The 22,673-nt window shown below is 38.9% G+C and overlaps 1 protein-coding gene across 2 annotated transcripts in view; it reads right to left on the bottom strand.

The window, feature by feature from the left end:
• Positions 1-1,385: 1,385 nt before the first annotated feature.
• The window catches only part of CASP8AP2 (caspase 8 associated protein 2), a 30,091-nt gene continuing 8,803 nt past the window's right edge, over positions 1,386-22,673 (bottom strand). For both annotated transcript variants that reach the window (XM_027825488.3, XM_027825487.3), the window contains exons 7-10: positions 15,799-18,029; positions 7,952-10,949; positions 5,170-5,269; positions 1,386-4,613 (exon numbers count right to left, since the gene is read on the bottom strand). In XM_027825488.3, coding sequence (XP_027681289.2) covers positions 4,557-4,613; positions 5,170-5,269; positions 7,952-10,949; positions 15,799-18,029 — 5,386 coding nt within the window. In that variant the 3' untranslated portion in view covers positions 1,386-4,556. The remainder of the gene's footprint in view (positions 4,614-5,169; positions 5,270-7,951; positions 10,950-15,798; positions 18,030-22,673) is intronic.

Genomic DNA, 22,673 nt, shown 5'->3' with positions numbered 1-22,673 from the left:
ACTGTTCAAGTGTGTATTACTGCCTACCTAAATGCAGAGTGTTAAATCAAAAGAGGCTGTAAAGCAGTGGGTAAGGAGCCAAGCAGGAAGTGTTGAATAATGACATTGGCTGATTACCTATCAGTAACCCAGCTTCAAGGGCACTAAGACAACAATGTCTTGGCCAGCAGCTGGTAGGTTAGGATGTTTTACTCTACCCAAGGCTAAGCCTGAGATCAGAAGACCCTCGCTATTTTTTGAAAAAAGGCCCTGGCAGAAAGGGAGAGGGGTAAGTGGTCAGAATGGTGAGCCAGGCTGTATCAGTGAAAAAGCAGAAGACTGACTGAGCTACTCTATAAACCATGTAGACTGGGGAATAAGCCAACTCCACCTAAACTATTGCTGAAGAGGTTAAGCTTACTTAAGTGAATATGGATGTAGGTGTGATTTTTTTGTTTATTTGAAAAACACCTCTGAGCTGTGTACACCTCTTGGGAAAAATAAATCATACTTTGTTTTAAAGAAGCTGTTTCTATAACACTACAAATATGTTGCCTCTGACTTCCAAAGGGAACTCCTTGCAGATGCCGACCCCAATTGGACCTGCTCTATTAGACCCGATTGGTACGCAGGAGGTTGCAACCCAGAGACCTGATCAGAGTGTGGTTGGATTGTGCAATCTCACCCCAAAGAAAAGTGGAGGCACAGACCTGCCATGTGAAAGGAGTACACTTAGGGTATGTCTACACTGCAATTCAACACCGGCAGCTGGCCTGTGTTCACTGACTAGGACCCAAGGGGAGAAGGTCCCTTCAGCCTGAGCATCTACACCACAGTTAAACAGCTCCTTAGCCCAAGACCCATGTGACTGAGCTGAGTAGGCTGACAGGCATTTAATTGCAATGTAGACCTCTCTTAGAGGACAAGGGCTTCAGTATGGGCAACCTACCCAGAGACCATGCCTACAAGTGGAATTTCTGATTTGGAAAACTCCTTAATGCTATTGCCAACTAAATGTATTCGTTTCTACCCAACAGAATGGTTCAGCTCTGTCTATATGAGGTGGCTTGTGTCTCCATGCTCCTACCTGATGGAAAGATTTACTCCTAAATAGCAAGTCAGGTTAAGATTTTTTTTTTTTTTTTTGGAGAGGAGGGAGGGAAGTTACTAGATTATCTGCTTTCCATGGAAAACCATCTTCCTCGTGGTACTAAGTCTAGATGTTAATCTCACAGCAGCAACACACACACTTTGGAAAGAGGGAGGGGAAACTATATAATTCTCAAATATTTTAAGAAACACTTGAGTTTGTTTTTAAGGAGGGTCCAGTTTCCCATCTATTCATTTTGTAGACACATAAATGTTTAATACATTAATAGTTCACTTCAAAATAAGCCAATACATAATTCAAGTAACCAGAGTGCTGGCTAAGCACTTTCATGTTTATTGTTCACGTGGAGGAAAGAGAAGAACTTTCCCAACATCCTCATTATTTATAGAAGCAGCTTTAATGCTGCTGCATAGCAGTTGCAGTTGCCACACCATTAACCAATAGTTATTCAGAGAAGTTGTTTTCATTTACATGAGGTTTTACAAGTTAGACTGTAGGTTTATATACAGTACAGTTTGCATATATGGTATCAAAATTCTTAATGAAGAAATAAATTACAAACAATGGTACAAAATACTTCAAGCCAACATTTGATCAACAAGAATGTAAGTGTGAACTTTACAAAGTTTTATTATTTTTTGCATTGCTCTTATAGTAAGCAAACTAATAGTTTATACAAAATAAACTTGGAGTTTTACATAGTTAAAAATCTTTGGCTAAACAAAGCTATATATACACATATATACATAAGATATTTTACATAGCCATATGGGAACCTGTACACATACTTACAATAGGCAACATTTAAAAAAATAGTTTAACAATTTACAAAAAAAGGAATTCAAGTCAGAACTAAACCAATAATTTTTTAGTTATGAATGTAGAGCAACAGAAAGAGGGGCCAAGTGTGCTTTATAATAATATTTATTGCTTGCCTTTGTGAGGGGGAAGAGGAAGGTCAAGCACTGAAAGCCATTAGCTTTTCTTTAGTGCCTTTGATACTGTACACATTTTGTTCTATAAAGAGAATTTTTTTTTTAAACCATGCCCCAGCAGTAATTTCTAATTATTCCAGAAGAGCAAGCAAATGCAACTCTGCAAACTGAATATACAGAGAATAGGCTTGTTAATCAGTTTACTTATAGTTTTAACAATTGGCACAAATAATTTTTAGGGCCAAATATGGATACGCATACAAAAACTCTCACTGAAATCACTGGGAGCAGCCTTGTGTGCCTTAGGACAGACTTTGATCATTAAAAGCAATCAAGTTTTAGCAGCAAGTATCTCTAAGAGGGATCAGGAACCTTTGGCACACGGCCAGTCAGGGAAATCCACTGGTGGGGCTGGGACGGTTTGTTTACCTGCAGCGTCCACACGTTCGGCTGATCGCAGCTCCCACTGGCCGTGGTTTGCCATTCCAGGCCGTTGGGGGCTTGCGGAAGCAGCAGCCAGCACATCCCTTGGCTTCCTGCAGCCCCCATTGGCCTGGAACGGGGGACTGCAGCCAGTGGGAGCTGCGATCAGCCTAACGTACGGACACTGCAGGTAAACAAACCATCCCGGCCCGCCAGCGGATTTCCCTGATGGGCCGCGTGCCAAAGGTTGCCAATCCCTGATGTATAAGATGGAAAACTGCCAATTGCAAGCCACAACCTATGTTTAAATAATTCACTACTTTAACATTATATAGGGTGCTGCTATCTAACACATAGGTTACATACTTTCCGGCAATGTAACAGTCATGACTCCATAAGTAATATTTGCAAAACAGAAAACATAACAGCACAATTGTCAAGGAATAATCAATCCAACAGTCTATTGGGCTTCTAGTTCTAATATGTTTGTTCCTGTTCCTCTTAGGATGTATGTGGCAGGGGAATAACATATGACATGCTGATGGTATAATAAGGGTTCATTGGCTTTTGGAAAAATGTAAGCCAACCTAAACTGTAGCACTAAACTGAAGTTAGTAAACCAGGGTGAGGTTCTTATTCAGGCAAAAGTCCAGGTAATTTCAATTTGTTTTGATGCAGTAAAGACCACAGAATCTGGTCCTGAACCCTGACATCTATTTATTCAAATTACAAATTTGTCCAGTGCATAATTAGCAGACTGTGACCAAACAGGCATCTGTAAACTTATTAGAAATCTATGATAAAATGGTAATGTGTATTTTAAAGAGAGTATACTAATATTTAAAGATAACAATTTCTAAGATTTTAAAGAGTTAAACACATGCACTTAGACATCTTATGCAAGGAAACTTTTGAACATTGACATGATGCTGCCCAAGTATATTAAATGGACGTAGGCTTTCAGTGGCTGTTTAGGAAAGGATTTTCCCTCTGGCAATAAATATGATATTGCCTTTTACAAGGCAATTACAAAGAAGTCCATGTTTCTAAACCATTTAAATTAATGTGATTAATGCATATTAAATTTTAGTGCCAAAACCCTACACATATTGAAGGATGCTATTTAAATAAATGGCTATTTCTAAGATGCACGTTAGAGAGGATAAACTTTTGGCAAAATGACATGAACTTTTTGTAAATTTGTATTACTTAAACATTTCTTCTGAAAGAAAAATTCAGCTGTTCAACTTTTAACAGACAAGGCTTTTTGAAACAGAATCCAAACAGCCACTTTTTCACCTTCAAAATACCCCTTAATAAAGGAATACTCCACAGCAGTCAATCTCAGAAGGTAAGCAGTCATCTGAAAAACTGGCCATTGAATTAATGACTAGTTTAACTCCTTGACACAATGTCTGATTTTCCCCCCCAACATGAATTCCACTGTTAGCAATTCATGCAGTAGGAAAGGATCAACTATGTCATTATGTGATAATCCAGCTACTAGAACAACTGACTTCAGGATTATTCCTATTAAGAACTGTATTTTAAAGTCACATTGGAAAAAAAACCCAAAACCAACTAAAACAGTATTTTGATGTTTTACACACCCAAGATTTCCTAGCAGTTGGACTCCAGGCAATTATTTAGGTTTATAAAACCCATGTTTCACATTGTCACACAAAGTCTGTTTACAGCACCTTTAACAGGCTTCACTAGTTTCATTTGACTGAGCAGGTTTCCTCAGTTATGTAACAAGTTTAACTAACAACTGAGTCTCCACAGTTTTGAATTCACACTGTTCTATGGTACAGGAATTTTCTTCCTTCATTCAGCCTGCTGGTTTTGTTTGGCTTTTGTTTTCCCCACATATGGCTGACATACTATTGAGAGGCTATAAGAATGAATGCTTGTTGCTATTGGAGCCAAGATGAAGTATGTGTCAACTACATGGAGAAGAGTGGGCTAATAATGACAGTACACCAGTTTACTGAACTAGGTGTTCTGACTTGGGTACTTCCCATAGTATCCATAAGTGTGTACTTGGAGTAGTCAGTCATTGCTGACAACAGCAAAACCCTGTACCACAGCAGCAACTTGCTTAATAGCTACTTGCACTTTGACTTTTTGAACAACTTCATTAACTGCTTGAATCTTTCTGAAACCTAAGGGGAGAAAAAACAAAACACCACACATTATTAGCACTCTGGATTTCAACATCTACCAGTTCAGATTAATCCACCAATATTAGAATTTCTAGATGTAAATCTGACTGTCTCTCTCAACTCCTCGTTAATTCTGTGAATTTTAGGGGGAGATTTTTCAAAAGTACCCAAAGGATTTAGGAATGTGACAGCAAATGGGTCTTCTGCTCCACTTTACACTTTCAGTGATTGAAATCTTCATTCTCCATCATAATTACTGAGATTCAAAACAGCTGGAGTCCAGTACTACTTTATTTTCCAACATAGTATTCCTGCCTAAGGACTTGAGACATACAAAAGACGAATGCTTATAATTCAAAATAATAAAACCCAAGAGAGTCAGAGATTTCCCCTTCTTCCAATCCCCAGCTACATGTGCAAGAACAATAATAATTCCTAATTTGTGAAGCCTAACATCTCTGTCCTTAAGTGCTTTGAAGAAAAATATTGTTCCAGGACTATGGAATCAGAAATGTAACAATACAGTAGCTTGTCCAACTAGAATAAATATACATACCTGATCTGGGCTTTTGTTTAGGCTGGCAGCTATGGAAACAAATGTTTTTCCTGATGGTCCATTTTTTTGACACGCCAATAGAATTTCTCGGTCATCATTTCTAAGAAAAAATTCCAAGATTAATTTAATTTTTAAACATTACTTTGACACACAAAATCCCACTATTCCCAAACTATGAAACATTAAAACAGTGATATGAAACTGATGGCAGGCATTTCCTTTTACTGATGTAAAGCTATCAGCAGTGTTGTTGCATACAAGCACATGTTAATGTAGATATAAAGGCAGACTAAATTTTTGGAATAAAAGATTCTCACTCTCCCCCTATATTTGTACAATAAAAAGGGCAATCAAGTTTACTCAGCCTAGAGACCTAGAACTTAGGTCGACAGCATTCAAAACCATGGTCTTCTCATTTCATAGGGCACTGTACTACCATGTTAACCTCTAGTGTTCTACCATTTGTGCAAAACTCAGAGATCCCAGATTTTGAAGTTCTGAATGTTCCAGACTCAAAACGTCAAACAAACACGCTACTCTTAAGAGTACCAGTTATTGCATTTCTCCACACTCCTATTATCTACATAGAAGCTTAGTGATCAAAGCAGAAAAGAGTTAGGATTCTATTCCCAAATTTGCCATTGATTCACTATGTGACCTTTGGACAGCTCATAACCTCTTTGTGCCTCAGTGTAGCCATCTGTAAAATGGGCATATATACCACCTTCACAAAGTGGCTAAGAGGAGTCATTTGTTTGTGAAATCTTTGGATGAAATGTGCTATATACACCAATAAGTGCAAAGTATGTTATTTAGAAATTCCACAAGAGCTCAAAGTATATAAAATTAAACTTATGTGATGACTAGCTATTTAAAATGAACTCTTCATTATCCTTTAGGAGGTAGTTCAGCAGGAGGAGAAAACTTCAGGCATTTGAATTAGAACAGATTTCATAAGTCAGAAATTGTAGCGCACTCTCAATATCTTAACTGATTTGCTTGTTTCTAGCAACAGTTATGATGTATTAGATTTAAAAATCACACTTTTGTAGGAACAATTAACTTTCTGAAGAAATCAATGAAAACTTCAAAATAAAAACATATGGTTAGGTCAAAAGGTTTCATGTTAAAAATTTAGGAGTGTTATATAAGAACATAAAAAGGGCAATATTTGGTCAGACTAATGGTCCATCTATCCCAGTATACTGTCTTTTGATAGTGGCCACTGTCAGATGCTTCAAAGTTGTATGCAGTGCAGCTGCATCTGTGTCAATACCCAGATATTAGAGATGCAAGGTGGGTAATCTCTTTTTTGGACCAACTTCTGTTGGTGAGAGAAAATTTCAAGCTACACAAACCCAGACCTGAAGAAGAGCTCTGTGTGGCTCAAAAGCTTGTCACTCTCACCAACAGAAGTTGGTCCAATAATAAAAGATATTACCTGACCTAACTTGTCTCTCTGAGATGCTTCGAAGGGAACAAACAGAAAAGGACAATTATCAAGTGAGCCATCTCCTGCTGTCCAGTTCCAGCATCTGGCAGTCAGATGTTTAGGGACACTCAGAGCACCAGGTTGCATCCCTGACCATCCTGGTTAATAGCCATCGATGGACCTATCCTCCATGAACATATCTATACCTTTGGCCTTAACAATATCCCCTGGCAATGAGTTCCATAGATTGTGTGTGTGTTGTGTGAGATGGTATTTCCTTTTGTTTGTTTTAAGCTTGCTGCCTATTAATTTCATGGGCTGACCTTTTGTTATGAGGAGTAAATAACACTTTCTTATTCACTTTCTCCACACCATTCCTGATTTTATAGACCATCATATCGTTGTCTCCTTTCCAAGGTGAACAATCCTGGTGTTTTTAATCTCTCCTCATATGGAAGCTGTTCCACACCCTTAATCATTTTTGTTGCAGTTCACTGTACCTTTTTCATTTCTACTATATCTTTTTTGAGATGTGGTGACCAGAACTGCACGCAATATTGAAGGTGTGTGCATACCATGGATTTATATAAAGGCATTATCTATCCCTTTCCTAATGGTTCTTAACATTGTTAGCTTTTTTGACTGCTGCTACACATTGATAGGATATTTTCAGAGAACTATCCATAATGGCTCCAAGATCTTTCTTGAGTGGTACCAGCTAATTTAGACTCCATCATTTTTATGTATAGTTGGGATTGTGGTTTCTAATATGCCCTACTTTGCATTTATCAACAGTGAATTTCATTTGCTCAACACTGAATTTCATCTAATTCCAGACATTTTAAAAAAAGAAAAATCACTGCTGGGAGGCTAGATAAATCAGAAATTATGAGATCTGAAACCTTTCTCCATTAGCACACCTGTCTGACTCCAACCCACATAAAGTGACTGAAAAACACTATCTTCCAATAGCTGTTCAGTGGATTGTGAAATGAGTTAATGTCTCAGACTTGTTTCCAGTGAACAGATGTCAATATGGTTTAAAAAAAAAAAAAAACCCACACAACCACTAGCGCCATTAAGTGGCACCCCCAGAAAAGAGATCAAGAACTAAATGGATATGGAGACTAGATCACTCTCACAATCTAGGAGGTCTTTTCTGAACAAGGCTGAGGGAGGCTCAACTTATAGCAGCAAATGGGGAGGCTTGCACTGCTGTGGCCATTACTGTGTTTATTCTGTAGATATATGGAACTTCAGTCACCAACTAAATTAATTTTTAACCCCATACTTCAAACATGTCCCCTGACCCCATCCCCCACCAAAATAGTATACTGTCAATACTCTTACCTTGTCCAAGAAACAACTACTTCTCCTTTCTTTTTAATGATGTTTTTGGCATATAGACTACGTTGCAATGTGGAGGAAGTTGAAGGATCTTTATTCTCGGGCAATTCAGTCCTCTTACTGGAAGATGATCTTTTGAGAGCTAAACCTTTTTCCTCAGACTTCTTACTACTTTTATTATTTCTTTCACTAGCTGATTCAGTTTCCTTTTTTGTTTTTTTTGACTTGAAATTGTCTGTTACAGACTCCTTTTTTCTCTTTTTGCTAGTTTTATCAAGACTTGTCTGGCATCCCAAATCAACATTTAAAGTGGATTTTGTTTTAGAGTTGCACTCATCTGCTTTAATCTCACTGGAAAGCTCTTCTGTTAAATCGATATATGCATTGACACTGCACTCTAATGGTTCTTCCTTTGTATCACCTTTATTTAAGTTTCCTGTATGAATTTCCTGTTCTGTAACTTTTAAAGTAGATTCCATTGCAAGATTACATAAATCTACTTCACTTTCATTGACAATATCTTCTGTCAAATCTATATATGCATCAACACTGCATTCAGAAGGAAAAGCAACTTCAGCTTTAACAGGACTTTCTACTGAAGTGTTAGATATTTCTTTCTTGTTTTCAGGCACTTTCAATTCATCCATCTGAGACAGCTTAAAGTCTTCACTTGTGTTTTCACTACCATGGCTATTTTTGTTTGATGTTTCTGAAAAGGGCTTATACAAGTTAGGAGCTTCGTCTTTTCCAGTGGCACTATGGGGCTCCTTAAGAGGCTCAAGCAAATCATGAGCTTGTTCTTGTCTAACACTGACATTACACAGCTCATCAGTGGAATCAATGGCATTCATATTGCTCTTAGAATCATTTTCTTCAACAGTCGTGCCTGTAGCAGCCTGATTATCTTTTCTTATTTTGGCAGATATTATTTCTTCCTTTTCTTTCTTGGTTAAGGATACCAGTGACTCCTCTACCAGGGTAGTCTGATCAAGGGTCGGTGATGTAGATGGCACTGCACGCCTTATCTTAACAATGAAGTGATCATTGGATTTCTCCATTATTACTGCTTGCATTGGTAAGCTGGGGTCACAAGGGAAACCAGGAACAATAGGCCGACTTGTCCATGAAGAACAACTTGATCTGCTGCTTGAGTTATCAGATTCTAAAGCCAAATGAATGTCTTGTTCAGTGGCATCCTCTTCTTCAAGAAGAGCATCTTCACTGTAATGTGCACTAAGAACTCCCTCAGGAGTTGAGCCGGATGTGTTTTCAGGTTTCAGAAAGCTCAGATGAGCATCCGATTTCAAAGGTGATGGAATAGTTAAAGAAACTGCTAGATCTTCAAGGAGTATAGAAGAAACAAATGACTTATTCCTTTGTAAACTGCATTCATCATCTTTGCTGGAAGCTGCACTTGGGGGAACTTCAAACATACAGCTTTCATCCAAAACATCTGGATCAACTGGCATCTGAAGTCTAGATGATAAAGATGAGGCCCTTTCAGGTGAAACTGCAGGCCAATTAATACCCTCTCCTGGTCTAGATTTCACACAGGACGCTATTGGAACTGCCTCTTCTATAACAGAAGCAGGATTATTTCTGCATTTCTGACTTTCCAGGATCTGTTTTTCTGGTGTCCTGAACTCCCACTGATCTGTATCAATGCTGCTGATGCTTTTTTCTAAAAGATCAGAGCCTTGTAACAAACTTTTGAATATTTCACCCATTTGTGCATCACTCACTAGGTTAAATGTGAGGCTAGAAGTTTGCTGTTCTGTGAGAAGTTCATAATTAAAATCAGACTTGTGAGCATCTCTGACCATGTGAAACCCTTCCTTTTCATATCTTGCACTTTTCAGTGGAGTTAGGGTGCCTTGTAAATTATTTTCCTTAGAGGGCAGCACTTGGGTTTGGGAGTTCCTTGTATTATCAATGGAATTTAGACATTTTGTAATCACATTTTTTGGTGCAGCTGTTTTATTTTTGTCATGGTGACACTTGTTAAATGGTTGATAACTTACCACTGGTTTAGGAAGGACATATTCTTCAGACTTTTGAGATTTTACTTTTAGGGACTTTTTCCTGGATTTCTGTACATCGTTTTTATGACCTGTTGTGCATTTCTGTTTTTGTGTAGTTACAATTTCAAGCTTTCCTTCATCACTCTCATTTCTGATGCTTACTAAATCACACAGTTTTACTAAAATTCTCTTTATTTTTTCAAATAAGTAATCAAGCCGTTCATCCACAAATTTCCATAACTGTTTTTTCATATCTGACAGCTGTTGTTCAAAAAGTTGTTCCACTGTTGCATTCTTTTTAACATGCCTAAGTTTAGACTCTATAGTTTCACAGAGAGTCAGTTTTAAAGTCTCGCCTAATTTAGACATCTTGGAAAAGTTTAGGTACTTTATCAATGACGTAAAATTCAAAATGGCTGATTCTATAATTCTGTGAAAATGCTGAACTGGGAAATGCATCTTGAACTTCATATAATTTTTCCTTATCTGTTTTCGTATAGCTTTTAACATCTGCATAATTTCTTGTACTGTAGAAGGTTCAAGAATAATTTGAACTATTTTTTCAAGGCAAGCAATGCTCACAGTTTTATTTTTCTTTCTTTCCTTTGACGATCGGGTAGCTCCAGTTTTATGTTTTTCTCTACTTTTGTTTGCATTTACTTTTATGTAAACTAATTTTCCACTATCTTCATTGCAAGATGCAGTTTTATTCATTTGGTTATGTGGACTGCTGCTCAAATTGTGTGTTTCAGGAGAAGCTCTTCCCCTTGATATTTTACTATTCTCAGAGTTTCTTTCTGATTTGGATTTTTCATCATCACTTACAATTTCTCCTTCTTCTAATTCATCAGAGGATATGCTCAGCTGGGACTCCATCTCTAAGTGTTTGTCAGGTGAGCAAACTGGCTTTTGATTTTCTTTATTTACTTCATTTGACAGAGTCTTTGAGGGACAGGCGACTGTGCTTTCAGGAGTTAAATCTATAAAGAGAGAATAGTTTGTTAAGCATCTATAACACACAAATTCCACACAGAGCAAACATTTTAGGAAAAACCCAGAAGACTCAGTGGTTTACCTTTTATTAGAACTGGGTGCTTAACTGTTTAGAATTGTCAGCTTAGAATTGTCAGCTTCTACTCAGTATATTTGATCTTAAACTCTGGTAGCTATGAACAACACTGAGAAAGCAGATTAAAGATAAAAAATAAGTACCTCATTCTGCTCCCATTGATGTCAGTGGGATTTTTTCAGTCTTTATAAACAAATATGGATTATGCAAGTTTTGTTTGGTGAAAATATTATGATCGGCACTGAAAATTTTTTGGTTGAAGAAAAATAAAATACTTGACAATTTTCACTATTTTACTCTTTACACAAATAAAGTTATTTGTTATGCTAATATTGTGCAAGGCTGTGTCTTTAGAGTCCAACTATGAAACCACAAAGCGTAACAAGATTTACACCTGAATTCTGGTTTTCCTTTACTGGTTTCATAATAAGGTCAAAATATGTAACATAAATCACTTATTTACTTTGGCATTCATTTCTCTGAATCAGGGCCACCAAAAGGGATGTAACTGTCCTTTCAGTATTTAAAAATCTATGAATCTACTAAGTAAGGGTTGGGTCCCATCACACTAAGCACTACAGACACAATAAGTTAATTTCAGTTGCGGATAACTTTAAGATAAAGATTAGTCCAGAGGTTAAACCAAACGCTACAGCACAAGAGACTGTTCCTCCTATTAATTTTTGATAAACAAGCATTTACTTTAGCTGTTTGAATTACAGAAATGTGGGAGACAAGGGGAAAGGTCAGGATTTTTTTTTTTATACTGCTTTCTCAAAAATTACTTATTTTTCCCCCTCACAATCAAGTTTACCAATTGTTTGATCTTTCAATTTTTAATACCTTATTGTAAAACCAATCCATTGGGAGTTTTTTTTAAAAGGCATCTGGTTAGAGATAGTGCACTATCAAGCTATTAGAGACAAATTTTGGCTCCCCATTATAAAAAAAAAATAAAAAATCATCTACATATGTGTAATTAAGTGGTAAATACTATTTGATTAAGATTAGTAGCTGTTTGGGTTTGTTTGTTGGGCACCCATATTTATTAAATTTTTATATTTTTAATTACATAGGTATTAAATATCCTTTTTCTCACTGACATCTCACAACATTTTGTGTCAAAAACAAGAGAAAATATGAATTCAAAATAATTGCTTTCCACAAACAAACATTCTCCTGTGGCCACCTCTTTGAAGTCAGTGTTCTTGGACATTCATTTTCTATAGCTTCCAGAGCAGTAAAACTGTTATTCCATTAATGATTTTTGGAAAGGAATGGAGACAAAGATATTTGACAGTTACATAACAATTAATTACCTTCTACAAGTTTTGCAACTTTTACTGTTATTAAACAATGTTTTTCAGCTTTCTTTATGCATAAACTCCTGAACTTTCTACCTAACCAAACTTTTAACAAACTAAAGCAGCAGCATATGCATAAAGTGTATCCTGGGACACCTAAGCAGGAGTTATAATAGAGAGGAGTACTGAATTTCAGGACTAAGGGAGACTATAACTTCTTGCCTGTCAAAAACAGATGAAATGGCTATTACTATTAGAGAGTCTAACTTAAAGATAAAAATTACTACTTTGAGGTATGTGCAGTGTTGCTATAAACGTGCTGGTCCTGTGATATTAGAGAAACATGGTTGGTGGGGTACTGTAACATCTTTTATTGGACCAACTTCTGTTGGTGAAAGAGACGAGTTTACACAGAGCTCTTCTTCAGGTCTGGGAAAGGTACTAGTACAGAGGTGGGCAAACTACAGCCCATGGAACTGTCCTGCCCAGCCCCTGAGCTCCCAGCCGGGGAGGCTTGCTCCCAGCCCCTCCCTCTTAGTGGCCTGCCGCTCCTTCCAGGGAGCGCAGCTGGCTCTGGCCTGGCGGCATGCTCCTGCTGCTCTGAGCAGCATGGTAAGGGGGTGGGAGGTCCCGGGGGACAGTCAGGGAGCAGAGGGTGGTTGGATGGGGTGGAGGTTCTGGAAGGGGGGGCAGTCAGGGAACAGGGAGGGTTGGGAGTGGGAGTCCCGGAGGGCCTGTCAGGGGACAGGGAGCAGGGGAGGTTGGATAGGGGGTGGGGTCCCAGGGGCGGTTAGGGGACAAGGAGCAGGGGGGGTTGGATGGGTTGAGGGTTCTGAGGGGGGCAGTCAGGGGGTGGGGGCCAAACTGTTTGGGGGAGGCACAGCTTTCCCTACCTGGCGCTCCGTACAGTTTTGCAACCCCAATGTGGCCGTCGGGCCAAAAAGTTTGCCCACCCCTGTACTAATACATATAGTTTGAAATATGGCAGCTCAAGTCCTGGACCAGGTGGATACTTTTTTTTTTTTTTTTTTTATAAACGACTCTAGGGATGTGCTATAGAATGATAATCCTTCATTTGGCATTTATCTACTTGGGGTCTAATCTCCTCAGGTCCCCTATTTCTATTTTCTTATCAACTAGTATCAGCTATATTTGCTGTTATGTTAAATATCACGTTTGCAAATTTATGAATGGCTGTTCAGATGAAAAGATTTAAGAATTGCTGGTCAAGTGTGATAGGCAGAGTTCCACCAGTACACTGAGTTTTGCAGAAAGTAATGATTTTCACATACTTTACTACACTTGTATAAAGGATTTAAACTCTTCACCCTCTCCCATTTCTCCTCAGTGAATACACTAAAAGCTCCATTAAATCCCCCATTATAGTAATGGAAAGTGAAAGTTGAGATTTAACTACACAGGAGTCAGGAAATTCAGAAACAGGGTTACTGACTTTTCCCTAACTTTTCATGTTATTGTATCTCACGTGTACTTGATAGGACAGCTCTTCTGTCAATTTATGGTACACTCTAATGATTATTTGTATGTGAAATTTTCTGCTACTTTCATCCTGACTGTCTCATATTTGTAAAACATATTTAGACATTCAAATTCATTTAACTGAGGGGAAGAATAGTTTGGTGGCTAACGCACACCCCTGGAATTTCGGAGATTCAGCTCCAATTCCCATCTTTCCCACAGACAAGTCATTTAGGGCCAAATTTTTTAAGATATATAGGCACCTAAAGAGGAGACAGACATCTAGTGGGGTTTTCAAAAAGCATCTAGGCACCTGACTTCCATTGCAATCACTGGAGTTAGGCATTGACCTGCCTCTTTAAGCCCCTCAGTACCTTTAAAAATTTGCCCCCTTTGATCCCAGTCTCCCATCTGTAACTAGGGATATCACTAGAGGTGATCAGAAAGCGTGTGCATATTCCCCCACCCCAATGGAAAATTTTAAATTTTAGGCAAGAATTTTAATATTTTGGTTTTCTGCTGAAATGCCGCTGTGGTGCCTTGTCCTACCAGAAAGGTCAGTCTGTAGAGGAGAATGGGAGTACATCTCCCATAATGCACCAGTCTCCTTTCTTGGAGAGAAGCCAAGGTGCATCATGGGAGATAAAGTCCAGCTGCAGATCCTAGCTCAAAAGAGAACGGGAGCTTGAGGCACCAGAACTGCAACTCCCATGAGACACTGCAGCAGCATTTCATAATAATTTATTAAATATTTTGGTTTGTGAGCATTGTGTAATTCAATAAAAATCTAAATTTTCCACAGAAAACCAAACACTTTTTGCAAAACAATTCATTTAAACAAAACCCCAATCTTCTGTTAAAAAACAATGTTGATGGAAAACTTTCAATCAGACCTAGCCACTTCTACTTTCTACTCTACTCGGATGTTGGAAAGCTTAATTCACTAATGTTTGTAGAGCAGTGAGATCGTTTGCCACAGAAGTGCAAAATATTTTGGAGGTCTCAATAGTTTGGGTTACTATCAATTTTTCTATGTAAGATAGGGTTTAAATCCTTTTGAAAAACAGGTATATAGAAGCCAACAAATAAGATTATTGCTGTATATGTTGGAAGAGTTTATGCATTCATTATGGATCAAAGTTATGATTGTCAATGGATTGTAGAAAATGAATTTTCATGAATCAATCCTAATTGAATGTATAAACTAACATAACAGATGCTTACATGAGATCCCTTCATTGGTCTGTCCATCCCTTTAATGACTATGTTTTTAAAATCGCAATGTTGTGTGTTTATTTTGCATAAGGTTAATACAAATTCCTTCACTCCTTAACTCCAATGTATTGTGCGTGAATCATAAACACTGAAGTCCAACTGCCCACTGCAATCAGGCAATCATAGATTCCCCACTATAAAGCGTGCATACAAAGGGGAATATGAAAGAGAAAGCAATGGCATAGACAAAGCCATTCTCTGGGTTTAAAAATCTCAAAAAGACAATCATCTTTACTTCCCACTAATGCAGGGGTGGCTAACCTGAGCCTGAGAATTTACCAATGTACATTGCCAAAGAGCCACAGTAATACATCAGCAGCCCCCCATAAGCTCCCCCACCACTCACAGGGCCTCCCACCCACTGGCAGCCCGACGGATCAGGACCTCCCCCTCCCCCCCCAATCAGCTGTTTCCTGGCGTTCAGGAGGCTCTGGGGAAAAGGGGAGAGGAGCAAGGGCATGGCAGGCTCAGGAGAGGGTGGAGTGGGGGCAGGGCCTGTGGCAGAGCCAGGGGTTGAGCAGTGAGCACCCCCGACACATTGGAAAGTTGGTGCCTATAGCTCCAGCCCAGGAGTCACTGCCTATACAAGAAGCCGCATATTAACTACTGAAGAGCCACAGGCTGGCCACCCCTGCACTAATGCATATTTTGGAGAGATATCTAAAATAGAAAACAAAACTAGGATAAAATATAGATGAATACCTTTGTTATAACTCTTCACAAGTCCTTTGCAAGGGCTCTCCATCCTAAGTACTTTAGCCAAGGGTCGCATTGGACTATTCAGTGGGCTGATAACCTTTGGAATGTACCTCAAGTGATTGAGATCAATGCTTAATATTGAATTGTCATCATCAGCAGGAACTGGGTTAGTTTCTCTTGCTTTAGTTCTAGGATCTATTTTATCACTATGAGAAGATGTTACTATACTGATTTCTGGTTCTGGCAAGTTTTGCTCCAAATTACAAGTGTTTTCATCAACTACTGGTATGCCTCCATCAGCTGGTATATCCCTGTCAGTTGGCTCAGATGTAGTCACGCCCTCCTTGTAAGGTACAGTTTTCGAAACACTGTTTTCCTTGGCAGGATACTGAAAACTTTCTCCAGATGCACCATCATTGGTATCTACCACTTGCATTAATGAGTCTGACTTCATTTGTCTAATATCATCTGTGACATTATGGGACTCAAAATCATCAGAACTAATGGTCTCCAAGTCATCATAATCAATGTTCCGAGCTTCATGATTCATAGGGCTTGCTAACTCAGAAACTCTGCATGTTGTGTCTGCCTCTTCCATCTCTTGTCCAGCCTCAGGAAGGGACACAGTGTTATCATTAGTCAGTTCAGGTTGCAGTGCATCCACTGTTTCTGTCAAAGCTGCAGGCTGCAGTAGGTCTAGAGTTTCTGCCAAAGCTTCATTTTCAGTTTTCCTTTTCATTTCAGAAACAGGTGTCTTTGGTTCCAAGTCTGTTTGAACTGGAACCTGGATTTGCTCTACTGAACCAATACTAATAGGTTGGGCAGGTGTTAACATTTCTGTATGCCCTGGGGTCTCTGTACTACCTTCACTACTGGCTTTTTTGGAATCTGTTTCAATTCCATTATTTTGACAGAGAGGCTGTGTTTTAGCAGGAGAAAGAGTTAAATTTAGCTTTTCCATAAAGCTTAGTTTTAGATCTTTCTTTTTTGTTCCATTTTTATCATCTTTAGCCTTTCCAGCTTTGTGCTCTTTTAAACCATCTGCTACTCTGGGTGTTTCTTCTGGTTTAGATGATTTGTTTCTCTCATTTTTTGTAGCATCTGTATTCTTGGATTCTTTTGTAGTCTGGTGTGTAATTTCTTTTGTTACTTTTCTTTCATTTCTAGGATGCCTACTTTCTTCCTGGTTTTCTCTCTCTCTTTTCCTTTTTTCTTCAGTTCTGTGTCTCTCTGATTTTGAATATGCAGTTTCCCATTCATATCTGCTGCTACTTTCCTTGGAGCGTGTATGTTTGTGCTCTCTGTTGCTGGAAGTGGAAGGTGAAGATCTTGTCTCTCGGGAACTATGATCATTTGCTCCCCCATCCCTCTTGCAATCTCCATCTGTTCCTCTTCTACAGTCTTCCATGGGGAACTTATGTGATTTGTGTGGGCTCCTTGCAGTTTCATTCTTTGAATGTGGACTATTCACTCGGCAAGACCTTCTTGGTTGTTCTTGTTGCTTTTCAGTTGATTTGTTTTTCTGTTCAAAATTCCTCTCATCTTTATCATGTGTTTCAAGGTCCTGTTTGTTTATGTATTGTGACCTTTCAACCTTTTCATCACCTTGAGATTCAACTGTTTGTGATCTCTCCTTAATGGTTGTTTGTTTCTCCCAGGTAGAAATGCACCTATCAGTTCTATTTTCCACAGATGGGCTACATTTCAGCATTTTGCTCTTACTTTCTTGCTGCAGCTCACTTTTACCAGATTTTTCTGAATATATTTGCAACTTTTGATGAGAGTCTGTGTTTCCCTGTTCACTATCTGTACTATTGCCAGTGCTCTGGTATGTATCTCTTTTGTACCTGTTGTCATTAGCCCTGCTATACTGCTCACCATTTTTCATTTCTCTTTCCTTCCTGTTACCCTTATTGGAGTAGTAGTCAAAGTTTTGGAAACAGATACGAGAACTGTCATTACAAAGCTCTTCAGGAGGATATCTGAGTAAATATGGAGAGTTTCTTCTTTCTGTGTGTGATTTTCCATCCTCCATATTGTGAGATGAATAACTGTGATGTATATCTTTGGAACAGTCAGTTTTCAATCTATGATCTGTCTTTGTATTGTCTACTAAAGAAGCAGCTCTGAATTTAGGATCTTTTGTTTTAGGTATCTTGGAGCACCTTGTGTTAGTTGATCCTGGAAGATACGTTCTAGCGTAGTTATTTCGATGACTGGGAAATTCTGATAGCCTAGTTGTAAACAGAGAGAAGAATCATATTAAGTCTTGGTGTTTGTTTTTTTTTTTTTTATATAAATTTAACTAAAGCTAAAATTCTATGAACACCTTGGTTCTTTCTTAAACTGTTATTCAGTGGTACTGATTAAAGGACAGCAAAGCTCACAATACAAGGCATTTATCTTAAAATTTCTAAGTTTGCAGCTTTTATAGGTGAAATTCTATAGAGTAAGAATTGCAGCTTAAGGGTCTATGTAGCTTGATCTTTCACAATTTACAGTGAATGTTTTTCGTATTTATTTTTCTAAATTCTGAGTTTGAAGGAAGAATTGGGTAAAACTATGACATTAATAAAAAAAACCTTTATTTTTAAAGTACACCTAGAATTTCAAAAGCTGACAATCAATTCACTTGGCCTCAAAAAGCAACTCATTTGAAAAAAAGATTTGTGGTGAAATATCCCAAAAACAAATGCACAAGGAACCACAAGGCAAGAAAGACAGAATTGCATATTCTACATATTAGTTTTATTATTTGAAATTACTGTTTCATTGCCAAGCAGTGAAAAAGCTATAACCATCAGCATAAGACTCAGAGGTGGTCTCAAATATAATCAGGGCTTATGCCATTCGGAATCATAAAAATCAACCACGCTAACTCAGACAGCAAACCTGCCAGTATGTAGACAGGCAGTAAGAATAGGTGTAATATGATCAAACCAATAAGCAAATAAACTATTGTGTTGAACTTGCTGCACGCAAAAGAAAACAAGTAAATTATGATAATCAAGCCTCATCAAGGCCATGTGCAACTGCTGCAAGGTCATCACGGGGGGGCGGGAGGAGGGGGAAGAAGCACAGCCTATGCAAATAGTGAGGGGCATGCAAAAACTACACAGAACAGAAAAGACTCACTTTTGTGCCAGGTCCAGCATATGGCACTCCACATAAAGGGCCTGGTTAAAAACAACGCCATGTTTCTTACACTCTCATGACTAATTCTAAATGAATGCCAGTCCATAATCCAGGAAACGAAGTAAGAGCATAGTGATAACATATAGAAGTCATACTTGTAGGTGTTTTCAGAGTCACGGATGAGATAGCTCTGATACCTACAACTTCTAAACTGAATCCAAGTATACCTTCAAAACTAAGAACAAACACGTAAGGAACTACAGGGCAAAAAAAAAAAAAAAAAAAAGAGAGAGAGAGAGACACTCATGTCAGTCCCAAGTAGAGAAACATTATTTGCTGACAACTTAGCAGCCAAAAAATAGAATTTGCCTATGGATGAAAAAACATGGTTGTCCCTATTTTTGGTCTTATGCTTTCCAGTCAATAAAATTTTGTTGCTGCTGTGATTGCCTAAAGCCATTTCCCTGTACTTGGAATAAAAATGAGAGAGTATTCAAAACAAGCCTTTTTTCGTATGCCTGATTTTCATTTAGTGCTAATGTTTAATTTTGCCCTTAATTTAATACACACTAAAAAACCTATGGTCCTTATTAGGCTGAGACTAAGTCATATTGGAGATTATGTAATAACTCATTTTAAAGTAAGTAAAAATTCTAATCCTTAGTATTATTTAGGTATTATGTTAATTAGGTTTGAAATCTAGATCTGATCAGACAGAACAGCTCACCTTTACCAGTTCAGCTTGCTACTGTTGTTAAGTGTTCACTGTGACTGCGTCCACCAAGATATTTTAATCCTGGTCCTCTTTCACACTAATAGGGAGTAGCCTGATCTGGCTAGAAAGTATCTACACTGGGGCCATTCACCAGTATTTGCATAAAATCCTGTGGGCTTTGCTGAATACGTGTATGAGCTTGTTTTGATTATGCTAATTTTGGAAAACCTATGTTCTGGCATCATATGCAACAATACAAGGAGAACAATATTTCCATCAAGACCAACAGACCCTGAAAGGCATGTATCCTGACAGTTAAAAGCATATGGGTACTTACATTTGTTGTGAACTTGATGGTATCGAAGTATTTTTTTTAATAACCCTTTTATTTCCCTCTCACTCAACATCTATGTAAAGTGGCTTAAACAGATTAACAATCTGTATATTGTCACAATGTGCCAACTCTTCTTTATCACTAGGGCACTGTGTGGACTTAAAACATCAAAACTGAAATACAGGGTTCTGATTTTTCTACAGATTTGTCTCTTAAGACCCAGAGATGTTTACTTTTTCACAAATTTGCCATTGCTATAGATAAGTTTTTGGACATAAGGGCCAAGACTTGGTTTCATTGTTTGAGTTCCAGTATATTGTATTCTATTCAGGTTCTTGTACTGTACCCATCACCACGGTATCTAAGAATATAACACTTTGTAGCTTTTTCAAAGCCTCAAACAAGGCATCTTTTCCTTATAAAGAGAGATTTCAGTCACAATGGTGATGAAGTCTGTCATGAAATATGTGCCCAAAATTTGTCTGTCGGGATTGCCATAAGAATGCCCATAACACTGACTAAATCAGCCCTTGACCAGTCATTTCCTACAACATATCCTAATGGGATGACAGATAAATGGGGATGACAGTGTGTTATGACCTGACTAGTAGCCTAGAGTGCACGATGGACACCTCTGAAGTAGCTAATAATTGCTTCATTATCTTTTGGGGACTTACAGAAGTATAGTTTGAAAATGTTTTTCAAAATAAATAAAGATTTTGAAAGAAAACAATAGTTGAGATCTAGAATGCTGAACTCATGGTTGTGAAGAAAACAGCTAGCTTGTCACAGCCATCAATTGAAAGAACTAATAGAACAAGGCAATGTGTGTTTATCAGACTGTATACTATTCAAATACAGTCATGTGGACAATACCTCATGACAACTACGAATAAAGACAAAAACATTTTTTGATCTCAGTCACAGCACTTCTGATAACCATCTCTAAAAGAACTTCATACAGTTTAGGTGCTAATGACCTCCAGCACTGCAACATCTGATTATCTCACAAACAATGGTTTTATCCTCACAATACCCTTTAATAAGGTAGGGAAATTTTTATTTCCATTTTACTGATGGATAAACTGAGGCACAAATAAACTAAGGGACTTGCCTGAGGTCACAGAGGTAGTAAGTGACAGAGCTGGGAATGTAACCTAGCTCTCTGGAGTCCCAGTCTTATGGTTAGCCTCAGAGTCCAGGACCCAGACAGTCAGCTCTTTTCTAGTCTACACACTTGTGCTTTGGACTCCCTGGCTCAGGACAGCCAGAGTATGACAAGTTGCTAATATAGACAGCCCCCTCATAACTAACAGTGGAGGTAGAGCTCTTCAACATCTGGCTAGAAAGGCCAGCAAGAAGTATCCAAAAAAAAAATCTATTGGGTTTATCAATCTGAGACTTTTAGAGTAGACTAGCTCTGGTACAAAAATATGGATGAGATAGTCTACATCAGTGGTCACCAACCTGTCAATCGTGATCGACTGGTCGATCTTGGAGCCTCTGCCAGTTGATTGCCATCTCCGGGCCGCTAGAAGTCTGGCAGTGCAGCGGGGGTCCCCAACTGGGAATCAGCCAATGGGAGCTGCGGGGATGGCGCTTGTGGGCATGGGCAGTGCGTGGAGACCTGCTGCCCCCCTCCCGCCAGGGGTCACAGAGACATGCCATCAGGAAGCCACTTCCGGGAGTGGCATGGGGCCGCAGCAGGCAGGCAGCCTGCCTGAGCCGCGCTGCACTGCGGGCCGGGAGCTGCCTGTGGTAAGCACTTCCCGGCCAGAGCCTGCACCTCGCACCCCCCTCCTGCACCGCACTCCCCCTGCCTCAGCTCGGTGCCCTCTCAGAGGCTGCACCCCTCACCCTTTCCTGCACCCCAACACTCTGCCGCAGCCAGGAGCACCCTCCTGCACCAAACTCCCTCCCAGAGCTTGCACCCCTCACTCCTGCAGCCCAACCCCCTGCCCCAGACTCAGCCAATGCACACCCCACAGTTGAGAATGTTATACTGATTTGTGACAATCCCTAAAGGATTTTGAATCTATAAACCACAAATGACACTAATAAAAAGTAAAATTCATAAAACATCTAGTGGATTCTATAAGATCAGATGCAGTGTGACCATATGACCCCTGCACCCAAACTCCCTCCCAGAGCTTGCACCACAATCCCCTACCCCAAGCTCAGCCCTTGAGCCCCCTCCACACGCCAAACCCCTCAGCCCCAGCCCGGTGAAAATGAGTGAGGGTGGGGTAGAGTGAGCGACAAGGGAGGGGGGAAATGGAGAGACTGGGGCGGGGCCTCAGGGAACAGGCAGGGTAAATCCTGGGTTGAATCTTGAATTCAAGAAGTGATCTTGTGTGTAAAAAGGTTGGAGACCACTGGCCTACATTGAAACACATACAATGGGATGATTAAAGTCCCCAGTTCAAACCTGACCCAAAGATAAGGTTAAGCATATGGTCAGGCCGTAAGAAATTCTCAATGATTTCTGGGTAGAACCCAGAGAGTTCAGATCAGCACTTCTGACAAAAAAAAGAAAAAAAAAATGGACTAAGATTAGCTATAGACAACTATTTACTAAACAGCGATTTTTCATGTGTTCATTTCCACTTAAAATGCATAAAAAGTTTTTAATCGAAGGCTATAAACCTATGTTCAAACAAAAAGTAAATAATAAATTAGACTTGTCTACTTGTA

This window comes from Chelonia mydas, chromosome 3, assembly GCF_015237465.2.
Source record: "Chelonia mydas isolate rCheMyd1 chromosome 3, rCheMyd1.pri.v2, whole genome shotgun sequence".
Lineage (NCBI taxonomy): Eukaryota > Metazoa > Chordata > Testudines > Cheloniidae > Chelonia > Chelonia mydas.
This window is presented reverse-complemented; position numbering and strand designations above follow the sequence as displayed.